This window comes from Neovison vison, chromosome 6 (genome assembly GCF_020171115.1).
Source record: "Neovison vison isolate M4711 chromosome 6, ASM_NN_V1, whole genome shotgun sequence".
NCBI classification, from domain to species: domain Eukaryota; kingdom Metazoa; phylum Chordata; class Mammalia; order Carnivora; family Mustelidae; genus Neogale; species Neogale vison.
In genome coordinates this window covers 107,765,082-107,785,426 of record NC_058096.1, presented here as the reverse complement: position 1 = coordinate 107,785,426, position 20,345 = coordinate 107,765,082, and the positions used below count along the sequence as shown (strand labels likewise).

General features: G+C 37.7%; 1 protein-coding gene across 4 annotated transcripts in view; it reads right to left on the bottom strand.

Moving 5' to 3' along the window:
* Window positions 1–20,345, bottom strand: part of VPS8 (VPS8 subunit of CORVET complex) — a 254,482-nt gene that overhangs the window by 132,663 nt on the left and 101,474 nt on the right. For all 4 annotated transcript variants that reach the window (XM_044251922.1, XM_044251925.1, XM_044251923.1 and 1 more), the window contains 3 exons: window positions 13,945–13,987; window positions 12,436–12,508; window positions 12,026–12,145 (listed from right to left, as the gene is read on the bottom strand). In XM_044251922.1, coding sequence (XP_044107857.1) covers window positions 12,026–12,145; window positions 12,436–12,508; window positions 13,945–13,987 — 236 coding nt within the window. The remainder of the gene's footprint in view (window positions 1–12,025; window positions 12,146–12,435; window positions 12,509–13,944; window positions 13,988–20,345) is intronic.

The window sequence follows — 20,345 nt, the reverse complement described above, 5'->3', positions numbered from 1 at the left end:
TAAAGACAGAAAGATGAACCAGAAAGTCTCTCAGTTCTATCTGCAGGTTTACAAAAACAACAAACATGAACACACTAACACAAACACATAACTCTACCCTGACCCCATCTTGCCAAAGAGAGAGGTCACTTTGCAGATACAAATAAACGGTATTATCTGCTAATACAAATGCTATTCAACGAAAACACAAAATCATGGAGAATTAACATCTGTATTAAAAAGCAAAAGCAGTGACAGCTAGTAAAAAAGAACTTCTCGTCTATTTTCCTTTTTGGCAGCATGTACTCACTACTTTGAAACAGATACTGAACATTTACTTCTATAAACATAATTAAGTGGTAATATACCACAGTATGAATATTATGATATACATAATGACATATTTTGGTTGAACTTAACAGCTGCTACTACCATGGTGTATCACTATTAAAACACTACCATTCCAGGGGCGCCTGGGTGGCTCAGTGGGTTAAAGCCTCTGCTTGCAGCTCAGGTCATGATCCCAGGGTCCTGGGATCGAGCCCCACATCGGGCTCTCTGCTCAGCAGGGAGCCTGCTTCCCCACCCCCCTCTCTCTCCGCCTGCCTCTCTGCCTACTTGTGATCTCAACAAAAACAAAAACAAAAACAAAAAAACACTATCATTCCACAAAGACGCTTCTACTTATACAATGCTTGGTGAGAGGAATAACATGCAAAGATGTCCTAATGGAGAATGACACAGTGCGTGAAGTACAAAGGCATACAAGCCACCCTTGGGAGAAAAGACATGACCAAAAGTAAAATAGGAGAACTAGAAAACATAAATGAAAAGAACTAAGAAAATGAAATTTAAATAAAAAGGTAAAACATATCAAAGAAAAGGTGACAAATAAAGAAAATACAACACACAAATAATTGCAGTTTAAAAATACAAAATAATGAAGTAGAAAAAGCACTTAAATCTGTAATTCAAGAAAACTTTCTTGAAATAAAGACATGAATTGACACCCTGAAAAGGCCTACAGTATACATGGTAAAAACAACCCCAAACAATCAATTCTGAGTGATATCTTTGAACAAAACTGTTAGTCTTTAAAGACACACTAGACTGGTAGAAAACATTTGCTAAGCTTATGTAATCTGATAAAGAACTTGTATTTAAAATTTGTAAAGAAGGCGCCTGGGTGGCTCAGTGGGTTAAGCTGCTGCCTTCAGCTCAGGTCATGATCTCAGGGTCCTGGGATCGAGTCCCGCATCGGGCTCTCTGCTCAGCAGGGAGCCTGCTTCCTCCTCCTCTCTCTCTCTGCCTGCCTCTCTGCCTGCTTGTGATCTCTCTCTGTCAAATAAAAAAATATAATCTTTAAAAAAATAAAAAAAAATTTGTAAAGAACTTTTAAAACCAGACAAGAAAATAAACACAATTTTTAAAAAATGAACAGATATTCTCACCAAAGAGAGTATATGGATGACAAACATATCTTCTCTACAATCTATCTTAATGAAAAGATGCTTAATATCATTAGTCAGAAGGAAAATATAGATAAAAACCATGAGATACCACCACATACCTTTTAGAATGGTCAATTTAAAAAAGATCAACTATATCCCAGTGTTGGTGAGATGAAGGAACGATCGATACTCATCTATACTTCTAGTAGGAATGTAAAATGGTAGAACCACTTTAGAAAACAGCATGTCAGTTTCTGACAAAGTAAAAGAATACATTTAACAAAAGACCCAGCAATTCTAGCTTTTAGTATTTACTCAAGAGAAACAGAAATGTATGTCCATACAAAGGCCTTTATGTAGATGTTCATAATAGCTGTATTCATAAAAGCCTAAAACACAAAACAACTCCAAGGACCATCTACTGGTGAACAGAACAGCAAATTGTATACTCACAAAATGGAAAATTATACAGCCATAAAAAGGAAAAAACTGGTTAGGAAGAAGACGGCGGCAGAGTAGAAGGACCGTAGGCTTGCCTAGTCCCACAAATACAACTAGGTAACTATCAAATCATCCTACATACACCAGAAATTGACCTGAAGACTGACAGAACAAACTCCACAACTAAAGGGAGAAAAGAGGCTACACTGAAGAAGGCATAAAGCATGGAGACGTGGTTTAGAGGAGCAAAGGGTTGAAGCTGCTGTGAAGAGGAGGGAGAGAGGTCATAGCGAAGTGAGAATAAGAGTGAGAGAAAGAGAGAGAGAGAGAGGAGCACCCAGGGGAATGCATAAGGAAAACATTTCCCTAGAGCCACTGGCTTAGGAAATGAGAGGGGCTGAGTTTTATGACTTCTTGCAACAAGCAGGGCTTAAAGCCTGGAATTTTAAAGGTCAGCAGGTTTGGCTGGGATAGAGCCTAGAAGGTACTGCAGTACTCCTGGAGAGAAGGCAGACAAACAATTTGGGGGCAGATACCATGGAAACAGCAATCTGAAGAGTGCCTGGGGGACACAGTGGGAGATTATTTGCTCTTCTGGAGCATATCCCTGAGAGGCAATGTTCATGGGCATACTCCCTCCCAGAAATGAGATGGCTGGTGCCACAACTCAGTATAAACACAGAGCCACCTGCAGGTAACACCGGCTGACTAACTTGCTTTCACCCAAGCCCAACCCCTCTGAGCTCTAGTAGAACTGCCCTTCTCAGTCACATTTCCCTCAGTCCCAGCTTGGTGAGCCCCTCCCCAAGAAGACCAGCATAAACCCCTACCCACACTAAGTCGCCTGACCAGAGAGTTTTGCAGGGCCTCAGTTCCAGTGTAGGTGGTGACAGGTCTCATTTTACAAGCAGATCACAGTAAACCTACTTAAAACTCACCACATTCAGGCCAGGGATGAAACAATGTCCACAGCAAGCAAGGAAAGTCTCTGCAGATGACTGGCATGAAGGATAGAGCAGCCAGAACACAACAGAACACACACAGTACACATTGATGACATTCCCTGAAGTGACAGGCCCTGGACACTACATGACCTCTTCATCATAAGGCCATTACTTCCAGGACACATAACTGGCTTTTCTAACCCTCATAAGGTGGCAGCAATTTAGACCAAAATGTGAAGACAGGAATTTATCCTAAATGAAAGAAGAAGACAGAGCAAGAAATAACAGCCAGAATCTAAGTGAAACAGATACATGTAATATGCCTTATGGAGAATTTAAAGCAACAATCATAGGACTACACGCTGGGTTTGAGAAAAGAACAGAAGACATCAATAAGACCCTTACCACAAACATAAAAGAGTTTAAAAAGAAAGATGAAGAGCGTAATAAACGAGATTAGAAACTCATTTGATACAGTGAACAGCAGGCTGGAAGAGTTGAGGAATGAATTGATGACCTAGAAGAAACAGTAACAGAAAGCAATGAAGCTGAACAAAAGAGAGAGAAAATTATGCAACAAGAATAGACTCAGGGAACTCAGTTACTCTACTAAATATAATATAATAACATTCATATTAAAAGAATCTAGAAGAAGAAAGAGAAAAGGGGGCAGAAAATTTATTTTAGGAAATAATGGCTAAAAATTTCCCTAATCTGGGTACGGGAACAGACTTACAGATCCAAGAGGCAAAGAGAACTCCCATCAAAATCAACAAAAGCAGGCCAAAACCAAGACATACCATAATTAAAATGGCAAAATATAGTGATAAAAAAAATGTTAAAAGCAACAAAAGAAGTCATTAACTTACAAGGGAAAACCCATAAGGCTAGGGTTTTCTTTTCAAAGAGATTTTTCAACAGAAACCTTGGCAGGCCAGAAGGGAGTGGCACAATACATTCAAAACGCTGACTAGGAAAAATCTGCAGCCAAGAATATTCTATCCAGCAAGGCTACCATTTGGAATAGAAGGAGAGATAAAGAGTTTCCCAGAAAAAAGCTAAAAGAGTTTGTGATGAGTAAACCAGCACTGCAAGAAATATTAAAGGGGACTCTTCGAGTGGAAAGGAGAAAATAAAAGTGATAGTATAAATACAGGAAACACAAAGCAGTAAAAATGAGTATTTCTGTAAAATTCAGTCAAGGACTCACACACAAAAAAGGATATAAAATGTAATAACATATACTCAAAATGTGTAGAGAAAAGAATCAGTGCCAATCTGAACAGCCATTAACTTAATACAGACTGCTATTTACAAAAGAGGTAATATACAGGGGCGCCTGGGTGGCTCAGTGGGTTAAGCCGCTGCCTTCGGCTCAGGTCATGATCTCAGGGTCCTGGGATCGAGTCCCGCATCGGGCTCTCTGCTCAGCAGGGAGCCTGCTTCCCTCTCTCTCTCTCTGCCTGCCTCTCCATCTACTTGTGATTTCTCTCTGTCAAATAAATAAATAAAATCTTTAAAAAAAAAAAAAAAGAGGTAATATACAAACCTAATGGTGACCAATATCAAAACCCCCTAATTAACACATGAAGAATAAAGAGAAAGAAATCCAAATACATCATGAAAGAAAATCAGTAAAAGATGAGAGAAAGACAAGAAAGGATCAAAGAAAAATCTTCCAAAACAAGTAATAAAATGGCAATAAATACATATTGATAATAACTGAATATAAATGGACTAAATGCTCTAATCAAAAGGCATAGGGTGTCAGAATGGATAAGAAAACAAGACCCATCTATATGCGGCCTACAAGAGAGTCATTTTAGACCTAAAGACACCTTCAGATTGAAAGTGAGGAGATGGAGAAATAACTGATCATGCAAATGGATGTCAAAAGAAAGCTGGAGTAGCAATACCTAGACAAAAGTCTAGACAAACTAGACTTTTAAAATGAAGACTGTAACAAGAGACAAAGACGGGCACTATATAATAATAAAGGGAACAATCCAACCAGATATACCAACTGTAAATATTTATGCACTGAAAATGGTAGCACCCAAATATATAACACAATTAGTAACAAACATAAAGGAACTATTAATAATACAATAATAGTAGGGGACTTTACCACCCCACTTACATCAATGGACAGATCATCTAAACGGAAAAATCAACAAGGAAACAGTGGTTTTGAAAGACACGCTGGACCAGTTGGGCTAAAACAGCAGAATACACATTCTTTTCAAGAGCACGTGTAACATTCTCTAGAATAAATCATAACCTAATAGGTAACAAAACAGGTCTCAACAAGTACAAAAAGACTGAAATCACACCATGCCACTTTACTGACCTCCACGTTATGAAACTAGAAGTCAACCACAAGAAAAGTCTGGTAAGACCACAAATACAAGGACGTGAAACAACATGCGACACAATGAACAGGTGAACCAGGAAATCAAAAGAAGAAACTAAAAAAAACACATGGACACAAATGAAAATGAAAACACAATGGTATAAGCTTTGGGATGCAGCAGAAGTGGTTCTAAGAGGGAAGTACACAGTAGTACATAGTAGGCCCACCTCAAAAAGCAAGAAGAATCTCAAACAATCTTAACACCTAAATGAGCTAGGAAAAGGACAACAAACAAATCCCAAAACAGTAATAGGAAGGAAATAATAAAGATTGGAGGAGAAATGAATGATATAGAAACTAAAAATGCAATAGATCAATGAAACCAGGAGCTGGTTCTTTGAAAAAATTAATAAAATTGATAAACCCCTAGCCAGTCTTATCAAAAACAAAAGAGAAAGGACCCAATTAAACAAAATCACAAATGAGAGCAAAGAAATAATAACCAACACCACAGAAACACAAACAATTATAGAAGAATGTTATGAAAGACTATATGCCAACTAATGTACAACCCAGAAGAAATGGATAAATTCTTAGGAATACATAAATTACCAAAACTGATATAGGAAGAAATAGAAAACTCGAATAGACCAATAACCAGCAAAGAAACTTAATAACTAAAAAAACCTCCCAACAAACAAAAATTCAGGACCAGATGTCTTCTCAGGCAAATTCCAAAGAAGAGTTAATAGCTACTTAAAACATTTAAAGGAGAGTTAATACCTATTCTTCTCAAACTATTCCAAAAAATAGAAAAGAAAGTAAAACTTCCAAATTCACTGTATGAGGCAAGCATTACCCTGATGCCAAAACCAGATAGACATCACAAAAAAAGAGAACTACAGGCCAATACTCCTGAGGAACACAGATGTAAAATTTCTCAATGAAATACTAGCAAACCAAATCCAACAATACATTAAAGAAAAATAATTCACAGTGATCAAACAGATTTATTCCAAGGTTGCTGGTTCAAAATTCACAAGTCAATCAATGTGATACATCACATTAACAAAAGAAAGGATAAGAACCATATGATCCTTTCAACAGATACAAAAAAAGCCTTTGACAAAGTACAACAATCATTCATGATAAAAACTCCCAACAGGGGCACCTGGGTGGCTCAGTGGGTTAAAGCCTCTGCCTTCAGCTCAGGTCATGATCCCAGGGTCCTGGGATCGAGCCCCACATCGGGCTCTCTGCTCGGCAGGGAGCCTGCTTCCTCCTCTCTCTCTGCCTGCCTCTCTGCCTACTTGTGATCTCTGTCAAATAAATAAATAAAATCTTAAAAAAAAAAAAAAAAAAACTCCCAACAAAGGAGGTTTAGAGGAAACATACCTCAACATAAAAAAGGCCATATAAGAAAAGCCCACAGTTAATATCATCCTACATGGAGAAAAACTGGCAGCTTTTCCTCTAGGTCAGGAACAAAATGAGGATGTCCACTCTCACCTTTTTTATTCAACATAGTACTAGAGGTTCTAGCCTTAGCAATCAGATAACAAAAAGGAATAAAAGGCATGCAAATTGGCAAGGAACAAGTAAAACTGTCATTATTTGCAGATGACATGACACTATATATAGAAAACCCTAAAGACTCAACCAAAAACTGCTAGAACTGATAAACAAATTCAGTAAAATTGCAAAGTTGCAGTATATAAAATAAATGTACAGAAATCTGTTGCATTTCTAAACACCAATAATGAAGCAGCAGAAAGAGAAATTAAGGAATCAACCGCACCAAAACCAGTAAGATATCTAGAAATAAATCTAATGAAAGAGGTGAAAGACCTGTACTCTGAAAACTGTAAAATACTGATGGAAGAAACTGAAGATGACACAATGGAAAGCTATTCCATGCTCATGGATGGGGAAAAACAGGTGTATTTTTTTTTAAATGTTTTTATTTATTTATTTGACAGAGATAGCAGGGGGAGCAGCAGTTAGAGGGAGAGGGAGAAGCAGACTCCCTACTGAGTAAGGAGCCCAATGCAGGGCTCAATCCCAAGACCCTGGGCAGACGCCTAACTGACTAAGCCACCGAGGCACGCCTAGAAAAATACTGTTAAAAATCTCTACTACCCAAAGAAATCGACAGATTTAATGCAATCCCAATTAAAATACCATCAGCATTCTTCACAGAGCTAGAACAAACAATCCTACAGTTTGTATGGAACCATGAAAGATCCTAAATAGCCAATGCAATCTTGGGGAAAAAAAAAAAAAAGCAAAGCTATAGACATCACATTTCTGGACTTTAAGTTATAGTACAAAGCTGTAATCAAACCACTATGGTGCTGATACAAAAACAGACATGTAGATCAATGCAACAGAATAGAAAACCCACAAATGAACCCATAATTCTCAACAAAGCAGGCAAGAATATCCAATGGGGGAAAAAAACAGTGTCTTCAACAAATGGTGTTGGGAAAACTGGACAGCCACCTGCAAAAGAATAAAACTGGAACAATTTCTTACACCATACACAAGAATTAACTCAAAATTAATTAGGACTTAAATATAACACCAGAAACCAAAAAATCCTAGAGGAGAGCACAGGCAGTAACTTCTTGGACATCAGCCATAGCAACTTCTTTCTAGATGTGTCTCCTGAGGTACTGGAAACAAAACCAAACATTAACTACTGAGACTACATTAAATTAAAAAGCTTCTGGGATGCCTGGGTGGCTCAGTTGGTTAAGCAGCTGCCTTCGGCTCGGGTCATGATCCCAGTGTCCTGGGATCGAGTCCCACATCGGGCTCCTTGCTCGGCAGGGAGCCTGCTGCTCCCTCTGTCTCTGCCTGCCATTCTGTCTGCCTGTGCTTGCTCTTGCTCCCTCTCTCTCTCTGACAAATAAATAAAATATTAAAAAAAAAATTAAAAAGCTTCTGGACAGTGAAGGAAACAAACAATAAAACTAAAAGGCAACCTATGGAATGGGAGAAGATATTTGCAAATGATGTATCTGATAAAGCGTTAATATCCACAATACATAAAGAACTTTTAAAACTCAACACCTAAAAAAAAATACAATTAAAAAATGGGCAGAAGACATGAACAGACATTTCTCCAAGACATACAGACAGCCAACAGACACATGAAAAGATGCTCAACCTCACTCAGGGAAATGCAAATCAAAAACTACAATGAGGTATCACCTCACACCTGTCAGAATGGCTAACATCAACAACACAGAAACAACAGTTATTGGCAAGGATGTGGAGAAAAGGGAACCCTCTCGCACTGTGGGGGAATGCAAACTGGTGCCGCCATGATGGAAAACAGTATGAGGTTCCTCAGAACGTTAGAATTATCCCACAACCCAGCAATTGCACGACTGAGTATTTATTTACCCAAAGAATAAAAAAAATACTAAATCAAAGGGATACACGCATTCTGATGTTTATAGCAGCATTATCTACGATAGCCAAATTATGGATACAGCTCAAGAGTCTACCGATTGATGAATAGAGAAAAAGGATATGGTATATACACACAATGGGATAGTACTCAGCCATAAAAAAGAATGAAATCTTTCCATTTACAATGGCACAGATGCAGCTAGAGAGTATTACCTAAGTGAACATAGAGAAAGACTAATACCATATGATTTCACTCATATGTGGAATTTAAGAAACAGAACAAACAAGCAAAGGGAATAAAAGAGAGAGAGGCAAACAAAGAAGTGATCTGTTAACTCTAGAGAACAAACTAATGGTTACCAGAGGTGAGGTGGGTGGGCAGGGATGGGGGAAATCGGGGGTGGGGATAAAAGCGTATACATGTTGTGATGAGCATGGGTTCATGGAAGTAGTGGGTCACTATACCATACACCTGAAACTAATATTACACTGTATGTTAACTAACTGGAATTTCAATAAAAACTTCAAAAAAGGGAACAACCTATTGATATAAGCAACAGCATTGATAAATATCAAAAGCATTATTTTAAGTGAAAGAAGCTGCCAAAACTACAAAGCTTATGATTTTATTTATAGGACATTCTGGAAAAGGCAAAATTTCAGTGTTAGAAAGCAAATTGGGAACTGGCAGTGGATGGGGTTTGAGACTAACCACAAAACTGCAAGTGTCATGGAAGTGTTCCATATCTGGATTGCAGGAGAGGTCACAAGACTATACATTTGTCAAAGTCTTCTCTTGAAATGGATGAACTACATTTAGCATAAATTATACCTCAAGGAAGCTAAAATTTTAAAACTTTACTTGAAAATATTCCTAAATGAAAAAAGGTGGTAAAATGTGATTTAAAAATCTGTCATGTAAATTATTTTGTGTCTCCCTGAAAATGTTTTTATTAAGATATATTAACTGAATTAGGAAAGTTATATGATCAATCAATCATAGCAAAATAGGTAGTGAATTCAGGATTTCAGATCCTAGGCCTTACCAATTTCTCCAGCTCTGGTACTTGGGCTTGCGACCAACACTTGATACAAGCACGGAAGAAAACCTCCACATATCTTTCAGGCATTTCAAATTCATTAAGTCCAAAGGAGAATTAATATCTGTACTCCCCCATCCCTCACCATAACCCTGTCCTACCCCCTCATCTCCCAAGAAATTGGTTTCTCCTGATTGCCTACTGAATATATAAACCACTATACATCCAGTTAACCAAGTCAGAAATCTAGGAATCTTTGATGCTTCCCATTTGTCTTAACCTTCACATCCAACTATGCAGTAAGTCCCAAGTTTAAGGCCAATTTGCTTCCTAAAATATCTTTCAAATCCTTTCACGTCTTATTATGCCTAGAGTCACTGCCCTAATTCAAGTCACCTTTAATCTTCTACCTATTCTTTTAAGATTTCATCTATCTGAGAGAGAGAGAGACAAAGAACAGGGGTAGGGGCTGAGGGAGAGGGAGAAGCAGATTCCCCACTGAGCAGGGAGACCAATGTGGGGCTCAATCCTGGGACTCTGGGATCATAACCTGAGCCAAAGGCAGACGCTTAACCCACTGAGCCACCCAGGCACCCTTACCTTCTACTTAGTAAGTACAAAAATTTGCTAACAGATCTTCTTGCCTTTAAAGTTGTCTTATTTCAACCCATTTTCATACAATAGTCAGAGGGAATTTTCCTAAACTATAAATCGTGATATTCCTTTGCCTAAAATGTTTTAGTGGCTACCTACTGCTCCAGCGTAAAATCCAAACTTCTCACCATGGGTTACAAAACTCCATCTTCAGCTACCTCTTCAGATTTGTTTCTTACTATAGGCTTCCATACACTTTGGGATGTGGTCACACTGATTCCCCCCTCCCCGCCGCCCAATTCCTTGAGCCTACCTTGCTCTGTCTTGTTTCCAGGTCTTTTTACATATTTTGTCCTCCTTCCAAGAATATTTTCCCCTAACCTTAACCTAACTTCTATTCATCCTTTGAGACTCACATGGACATCATTTCCTATAAGAAAACTTCTTTAACAAACCTCCCATGAGATTCTCTCGTAGGGGTGAGCACGGCATCCTGCACTTCTCCAATGGCAGCACTGCATTGTGCATAATTACTGATCTCAAAGTCTACATCCTCTACATTCTCCACCAACACAGGCTTTAGAGCTTGTAAGGCAATGGTACACCCCAGACAGTACAGACCATGTGATATACTAGGTGCTCAACTATTTGTCAAGCAAATGAGATTGTACTACAGCCTTACTGTCAATCCTCATAACATAATTCAGATGTCAGCACAATTCCACATGGTCTTCAGTGCTACCAGAGCCCTTACAAAAATGAAAATGAGTTAGAATTTTTTGTTGCTCTCCAGCACTCTTTCTGTAACCCTGCTCACGACTTTCTCTTTCTCATTTTCTGCATGCTGGATAGCAAGTACCCTTATGTTCTCTAAAGTTTCTTAAACCAACTAGGTCGGACTTCCACTTCTAAGTCTCTTCTCCCTTCTTTCTGTGCAATTAAAATTACCACTTCTGATGTCAGATATTCAAATAAATCAATTAAAAGTATAATATAATTGGGAATCTTTTCCTTCTCACAGGCATTTTTTAACAGTTTATTACATTATTCAACTTATAAATGTACGATCATTAGAGAAATTTGCCCCATTTCACAGTTAATCACTAACAATATTTAGTTGTATTTCCTTCTGGTCTTTCTTCTCTAAATACCTTGTATATATAACATTTGTGTGCGTCTTATACATTGTGAGGCTCCGGCTTCACTAAACACTGTAATATAAACTCTGTTCATGTTATCAAAATATTTTTTAAAAACATTATAATCCTATTTAATTGGAACGATATATTATATAATATATATATTACATAATTATTCCCTTGGGAGCATTTGCATGGAGAACCTGGCTCACTCAAATCCATCTTTAATTAAATATGCATAACATCACTTTTTTAGCAGGAAGCTTCCATGTTCCATTTAGACTCCAGTGATTTCCACAATCATCACCACTACAAGTCCGTCAGAGCCTTCTTCCATATTCAGTATGTCAACTACTATAATTTATGAAACCAAACATGCTACACATATCTAATACTGCTTTAACTTTTTGATAAGGATGTGGTAGAAAGAGACAGACACAGGGGAAGATGGGAGGGAGGATGGGAGGGAGGGAAGTGGGATGGAAGGAAGGGAGATAAAGAATTAGGAAATATGGGGGGCAGAACAAAATTAAACATGTTAAAATGTTTACTGCTCACTGTTAGGGCATAAAAATTGTACCTGCATACACATCCTTCTTTCTATTAAAAAGAATTTATCACCCTGTTTCCTCTAAAAATACCTTAAAATCATATTAGCTCTTACCAGTGCCAATACATTTAGAAATTCTCTTGTGTCAAAATGTAGCAGAGTCCGAACGTAGGGGTAGATTTCTTCCTCGGGGGAAGCTTCTGCTGAATGCAAGCGAATCAGAAATTCAAAAACCTGCAAGTTGAAAGAAATGTTGATTATTTTTTCTCCTTACAAAGTATCTTGCTGAAGCAAGGATTCCCATTTGGACAAAATAAGGGCAGGTCAAATTTGGCCTAAATTGCTACCACTTAATAACTTTTCTAACCTGTCTCAGCTCTAATTCCTGGCGGCCGTGATGAGGGGGGAGGCTCTCTGCTACCACTGCAGACAGCTCCTGACTCACATGTAACCCTCAATTACAGTTCCTCTTTCTTGCATTTAACAAGAAGTGATCATAAAAATGCTGTGGAAATAGCACCAACCTGGTTTTTAACCAAGGGAACAAGATCTTCAGGGATATCACCAAGGGGATAGGCTCGGCCTGCAAGACAACAGCTAGGAGAAAAGAAAGAGAACAGAGTTGGTGACTTTGTAGTGGGCTGACTTCAGGTAGCACACTATTTCTCAAACCCAACATAGTCATTTGATTTTTAAGCAGGCTCAGCTTTTGTCAGGTCAAGTTCAAATTCGATCAAGATGAGAGCCCGTTCAGAAACTGGGGCCAACAGGGATGGTGGTGAAAGAACACATCCCGTGACAGAGTAAGCACTTTCATTTCTCCTCATTTTTCCTAAGAAAAACCCAGGCTGCAGAAGTGGACAGAAAGGAATGAGAACAGACTATCTGAAGGTCTCACACCCAGCACCAGAAAAAGCCTAATAGCACCACTGCACTATGATTTACCGGCAAAAAGCCTAATGTTCTCAGGGACTTTGAGCCAGTGGCTCTAAGAACAGTGATCAAAGCCAGGGAATGAGCTAGGCTAACCAGTGTGTGGAAAATGTCCTCAATAGGACAAGTCTTCAGGGAGAGGAGGACCTGATGAGAAATTAACTGCTCAGTTTTACTTCTAAATCAGACCTTCCTTATAGCTAATGCTTTATGGGTTATGCCTTGTGGGCTGAACTATAAAGATGTCTTCTGAGTATGTCCTCACTGGCGGAGGTGGGGGGTGGAGACTGATCTTAAACTTCTTGAACTAGTCATCAATTCTGAATGTTGGATTAGGGAGAGCATCTTCTAAGAAGTGTAAAGTACAGATAATAGAGTACCAGGCAGATGCTGTACTGTTTTCAAGAATCAATGTAACAAGTGTGAAACAAGTCTCAAAGCTAACTCTGAAACTAGATAGGAGCTACAATAACACTGTGGCAGGTTCTGCCATCTTCCTGCCTGCTAGTCTGGCAGCCAGTCATCTGTCTTAAAGTTCTATCAGGACACAATTCTGAGCCTGCACAGTCTCCTGTTGGGAGAGTAAGGAGATAAACAGTTCACAGCTTAACCTCTGTCACTAACTTTCTCAAGATCTAAACATATCTCTTGCCCTTTTATATAAAACAGAGACAACACATCGCAGAGCTGACAGTAGTAAATGTAAAATACTCCACCGCCAGCCTTTCTCAACCTCAGTCTTATTGATATTTTGACAGAGACAATTCTTCATTGTGTGGACTACCCTGTGCACAGGAGGACGCCAGCAACATCTCTGGCCACCACCCCCAAGATGCCAGCTGCATCCCTCCCCCAGCCCCAGCTGTGACAAACAAAAATGACTCTAAATATTGCAGAAACTCAGGGTGGGAGGGGGGGGTTCAATGAGGGGGCACAAAATCACCCGCAGTTGAGAATCATACTGTACATGTGAACACGGAAACATGGAAAGCACTATACATAGAGGAGATGACGACACCTATAAGAATATGGTGAGGGGGGCAGGGAGAGGCGGTTATGGAAGGAGAACACAAATAAGTTTTTTTAAACAGATCTCTTACCTAATATATACAAGAAGCTTGTTGCCCATAACAACTTGCTCATCTGAAATAGAAAAGTATCTTCAGCAATTACCTCTCAAAACCTTTTCAGAAATACAATCTTTATGTGGAGAAAAATAAAACTTGGCAATTAAGGTATCTCCCTAAACAATACACAATTTGAGATAAGACCACTTTAATTCTTGTTTTTAGAATTTCCGTTAGATTCTTTTCACAGATACAGAATCCATGAGTCAAACAAGGTTACAGTAGAAGGCGTACATCTGAGGGTAGAGAACCATGCACTGTTGGCTTAACCAGTAGCTTGGGACCAGGGGAAGGTGTAGAACAGGCAATGAGTTGATGAGTTAAAGACCAATTAAGTAGTATTAAGGTATAACTATAATGTCTTCTCATTTGTAACATGGACTCTTACTACTTACTGTGCTCTAGGGCTGAGAAAGCAACTGCTCACAAGTAAGAGACTAAGATTAGTTTTAGGCCAAGGGGTTAGGGGCAACATAGAACAGAGCAGGAGACTCAAGAATGGATCAAGTGATCAGTAATTCTTATGGTGTGCAGATTATAGGAATCTGTAATTGGTAACAGTGACGATAAGCTGAAGTTTTTATTTTTGATACATGAATAACAGGCATAATGCAAGCAAGTGTACCTCTCTTAATCAGTAATCTTTTCTAAGTACTCCAAATCTATGCTGTTTGAAGCACAAATAAACTTGAATTGCTCAAAATTATACAAATAATTACATACTGCTTCAATTCCTTTTTGAAACTTTTAAAAAATTAATAAACTTCATTTTTTAGAGAAGTTTCACTAGGTTCAAAGCAAAATTGAGAGGAAGGAATAGAGATTTCCCATATGCCCTACCTCTACACCACACAATCTCTTCCTCTATCAACATCTGCTCCAGAGTGGTACATTTCCTATCATCAATGAATCTACAGTGACACATCATCACATGAAGTCCGCAGTTTACATTAAGGTTTACTCTTAATGTCGTGCACTCTATGGATTTTGGTAAATGTATGCTGATGTACAAACACCATTACAGTACTGTACACAGACTCTAAAGTCCTCTGTGCTCAGCCTATTCATCCCTCCCTCTCCATCAAGCCCTAGCAAACACGGATTCTTTTATTGTCTCCATAGTTTTGCCTTTTCCACAATGTCATGTAATTGGAATCACAGAATATGCAGCCTTTTCAGCTGGGCTTCTTTCACTAGTGATAGGCATTTACGTTTCCCCCACGTCTTTTCATACCTTGACACTTCATATCTTTTTAGTGCTGAATAATATTCCACACTACAGATGTGCCACAGTTTATCCATTCACCTACTAATGTACATCTTGGTTGCTTCCAAATTTGGGAATTATAAAGAGAGATACTATGAACATCTGTGTGCAGGTTTTTGTGTGGACAGCAGTTCTTCAACTACTTTAGGTAAAAACAAAAGAGCAGTAATTACTGGATCACACAGTTTAGTTAGAAACTGCCCAACTGTCTCCCACAGTGGCTGTACCATTATGCATTCCCACCAGCAACTAATGAGAGTTCCTGCTGCTCCAAATCACTGCCGGAATTTGGTGTTGTCATTGTTACAGATTTTAGCCATTCCAACAGGCATGTAGTGGTTATCTTGCTGTTTTAATTTTTACTGGCCTAATGATGTTGCACATCTTTTCATATGCTTACTTGACCTCTCTGTATCTTCTTTGGTGAGATGTCTATTCAGATCATTTGTCCATTTTAAAAATCCAGTTGCTCATCTTCTTATTGCTGAGTTTCAAGAGTTCTTTGTATACTTTGCGTAACAGTCTTCTGCAAATATTTTCTCCCAATCTGTGGATTATTTTCTCTTAATACTGTCTTTTATAGAGCACAAGTTTTTAATTTTAACAAAGTCCAGCTTATTATTTCTTTCATGGACGGTACCTTCTTTCCATTGAATGCTGCCTTATCAAAAAATTCATCACCATAACCACAGACAATTGGGTTGTCTCATATGCTATCTTCTAGATGTTCCCCTAGTTTTGCATTCTATAATTAGGTCTAAAATCCATTTTGGACTCATTTTTGTAAAGGGTGTAAATTCTGTTTCTCATTTTTTTTTTTTTTTTGGTGTATGGATGTCCAGTTGTCCTAGCACTATTTGTTGGAAAGACTACCTTTGTCCAATGCATTGTCTTTGCTTCGTTGTCAAAGTTCACTTGACTATATTTGTGGGAGTCTATTTTGGGGCTCTCTATTCTGTTCTACTCACTTTTTTTTTTTGCCAGTACCACCCTGTCTCAATTGTTGTAGCTTTTATACTAAGTCTTGGGTAGTGTCAGTCTGACAGCTCTGTTGTTCTCTCAATATAGCTCTTCTGCGTCTTTTGTCTCTCCATATAAATTTTAGAATCAGTTTATCAATATCCAAAAAGTAACTTACCTGGGATTCTGATTGGGATTATATCTGAATCTGTATAACAAGTTGAGAAAAAAAAATGATATCTTGACAATACTGAGGTTTCCATTCCATGAACATGGAATATCCTTCCATTTATTTAGTTCTTTCATCTTTCATCAGTTCCTCATATGGATTTTGTTCATATTTTGTTATATTTATTCATGTGTCATTCATTTTTTAGGGGGCTAATATAAATGGTAGTGTTTGTCATTTCAAATTCCACTTATTTATTGCAAATGTATATAGTAAAGCAATTGCCTTTCGTATATTAACCTTACACCCTGCAACTTCGCTAAAATTGCTTATAGTTCCAGGAGTTTTTTGGTCAATTCTTTCAGATTTTCTATATAAATGATGTCACCTAGGAACAGTTTTGTTTTTTCCTTCACAAACTCTATAACCTTCTTTTTCTTTTCTTGTCTTTTTGTATTACATAGGACTTCCAGTATGATGTTGAAAGCAACAGTAAGAAGGGGACATCCTTGCCTTGTCCCTGATTTTGTAGTAAAGCTTCGAATTTCTCACCATTAAGTAGGATGTTAGCTATAGTTTTTTTAATAGATGGTCTTTATCAAGTTGAGAACATTTTCATCTATTCCTAAATTACTGAGAGCTTTTTTGTGAATGGGTGTTGGATTTTGTCAAATGCCTTTTCTGGATCTGTTATTATGATCATGAGATTTTTCTTCTCTTCCTTATTGATGGGATGGAATACATTAATTAATTTTCAAATACTGAAGGAGCCATGTATACCTGGGATAAGTCTTACTTGGCTGTAGTGAATAATTCTTGTTATACATTTTTGTATTCAACTTGCTAATATTTTATTGAGGATTTCTACATCTATGCTCATGAGAAACACTTGTCTTTTCTTTCCCTATAATATTTTTGTCTGCTTTTGCTATTAGGGCATTAAGTGGGCTCACAGAATAAGTTATAAGTATTCCCTTAGTCCTACCTTTTAGAAGAGATTGTAGAGAATTGGTGTAATTTCTTTCTTAAATGTTTGGTAGAATTTACCAGTGAAACTCATCTACCAGTGAAACTCATCTGGCACTTCTGTTCAAGGTTATTAATCATTGATCCAATTTCCATAATTGATGTAGTTTTCCATAATTTCCGTAATAGATGTAAGTCTATTCAGATTGTCAATTTCTTCTTGTGTAAGCCTTGGCAAATTGTATCCTTCAAAGAATTAGTCTATTTCATGAGAGTTATCAAATTTGTGGATACCTAGGTATTCATAATGTTCCTTTCTTCTCCTTTTAATATCCATGGGATCTGTACTGATGTCTTCTCTTTCATTTCTAATATTAGTAATTTGTGTCTTTTCTCTTTGTTGGCATGACTAGAAGGTTAATCAGTTTTACTGATCTTTTCAAAGAAATAGATTTTCAAAAAAAGTCAACACTTTTTTCTATTGATCTCCTGTTTTTAATTTCATGGATTTATGATCCAATGTTTATTATTTCTTTTCTTTGCTAATTTTGGACTTAATTTGCTCTTCTTTTTCTAAATTCCTGAAGTAAAAGCCTTAGAGTATTGATTTTAAATCTTTCTACTTTTCTGTTTTTTTTTTTTAAAGATTTTTTATTTATTTATTTGAGAGAGAGAGACAGTGAGAGAGAGCATGAGCGAGGAGAAGGTCAGAGAGCGAAGCAGACTCCCCATGGAGCTGGAAGCCTGATGTGGGACTCGATCCCGGGACTCCAGGATCACACCCTGAGCCGAAGGCAGTCGTCCAACCAACTGAGCCACCCAGGCGTCCCAAAATCTTTCTACTTTTCTTATTTATGCATTCAATGTTATAAATTTCCCTCAGAGCTGCTTTTGCTGCATCTTACATATTATGAGTATTTTCATTTAATTAAAAAGAATCTTAAATTTCTTGAGATTTCTCCTTTGTTTCCTGTGTTACTTAGAAGTATATTGGTTAATCTCTATGTATCTTTTGAATTTTCCAGTGTTCCTTCCCTTGTTGTCTAGTTTAATTCTACTGTGGTCTGAGAACAGGCATTGTATGATTTCTGTTCTTTTACATTTCTTAAACTGTGTTTTATGGCCCTGAATGTGGTCTATCTTATTAGTAAATGTTTCACGTGATCTTGAAAATAATGCGTAATCTGTTATTGTTGAATGAAGTAGCTCACAGATGCTAATAATATCCAGTTGAATGAAGGTTCTGCTGAGTTCACCTATGCCCTTACTAATTTCTGCCTGCTGGATCTGTCCATTTCTGATACAGGAGTGTTAAAATCTGCAACTGTAATTGTGGATTTATCTACTTCTCCTCACTATTTATCAGTTTTTACCTCATGTATTTTGGCACTGTTATTAGGTGCATGCACATTATGGATTGTTATGTCTTCTTAGAGTATTAATCCCTTAATCATCATATAATGCCCCCTTTATCCCTAATAAATTTCTTTGTTCTGAAGTTGGCTCTGTCTGAAATTCATATAGTTACTCCTGCTTTCTTTTGATTAGAGTTAACTGTGGTATATCTTTCTGTTTCTTTAATGTGTCTTTATATTTAAAATGGGTTTCTTATATACAAGTTTTCGTTGTCTTTTTTTTTGGATCCATGTTAATAATCTCTTTTAATTAGTATATTTATACTATGGATTAAGTGATTACTGATCTATATTTGGATTAATATCTACTATATTATTACTGTTTTCTATTTCTTGTCCATATTTTTTATTCCTATTTTTGTCCTCAACACTTTTTTTGACTTTTGCGATTTTAACTGAACATTTTATAGTACTCTATTTTTCCCTTTTCCTAGTATATCAATTATGCATCCATTTTTTAGTTGTTGCTCTCAAGTTTGCAACACAGATTTACTACCAATCCAAATCTACTTCTAAATAACATTATAATGCTTCACCGGTAGTATAACTATCTTATTCTAACAAAACACTCTTAATTCCTCCCTTCTGTACTTTGTATTCGTGCAGTTATTTATTTCATTTATATATAAACATATACACACACAAGTATATGTACACACACTATCAAATCCATTGTTGTTATTATTATCTTTAACTATTATTTGACAGATGAATTAAGAATAAGAAAAACAGAGGTTTTCTTACACCAAACAGTTTGAATCTTGTTTGTGGTGTGATCAGTATCTGCGGTGTTCAGAAGGATGCAGGAGAGTGGGTTCATGACCTCAGCAGCCTTAAGGGAAAAGCATACCCCTCCAATTAAACCCCAGGATTGTAGTCCAGGCCCCAGTGCTGCAGCATCTCTTGCTTCATGCTCAGAGGATGCCATTTGCAGTGGCTTATGGCAGAGCAGTTTGTCAAAGTGGGGGCACATCCCAAGAAAACCACAGGGCATGTTTCTAGAAACTACTGTTGGAGCTGAGCTCTTGGTTTCTTTGCAGGATTCCAGAGTTCTGGCAGCACACTCATTCCTCTAAATGTTGGCTGTCATGCTATTATCTTTGAAAAGACTGAGCACCCCTGAGAAGGCCCCCTTTTTCTAGTAAAAGGCTTAGGTCCTCAGCAGTGGCTTGTTGGAGTGGGACCAGGTTGGGTTTTCTCTAGTACTCATAGTTTCCCTGTTTGTCAATCAAGTTTCCTCTTGAGGAAGATCATTTCCCTCACAAAGCCCAGATCTCTGCAGACCAACTTAGCAAGGGGCACTAACAGCCAACCATGTCCACTCCTCTGCCCCCAAAGCCCAGTGTTTTTTGCAAAGAGATAAAACTCCTGCCACGGCCGCCCCCCCCCACCATGTTTAGCAAACATCAGAGTAGGGGAAGAACCAAGTCCATTCCCTGTCCTTATCTCCTCTGTGAATTGAATTTCCAAAACTGTTTCCTACATGCAACACAAAGCTTCCAGATCCATAAAACATCCCAAGGATTAGGGGAGAAAAAGTATTTTTTTGTTTTGTTTTGTGTTTATTTTTTCTGGACTTCAAATTTTGCTATACCGT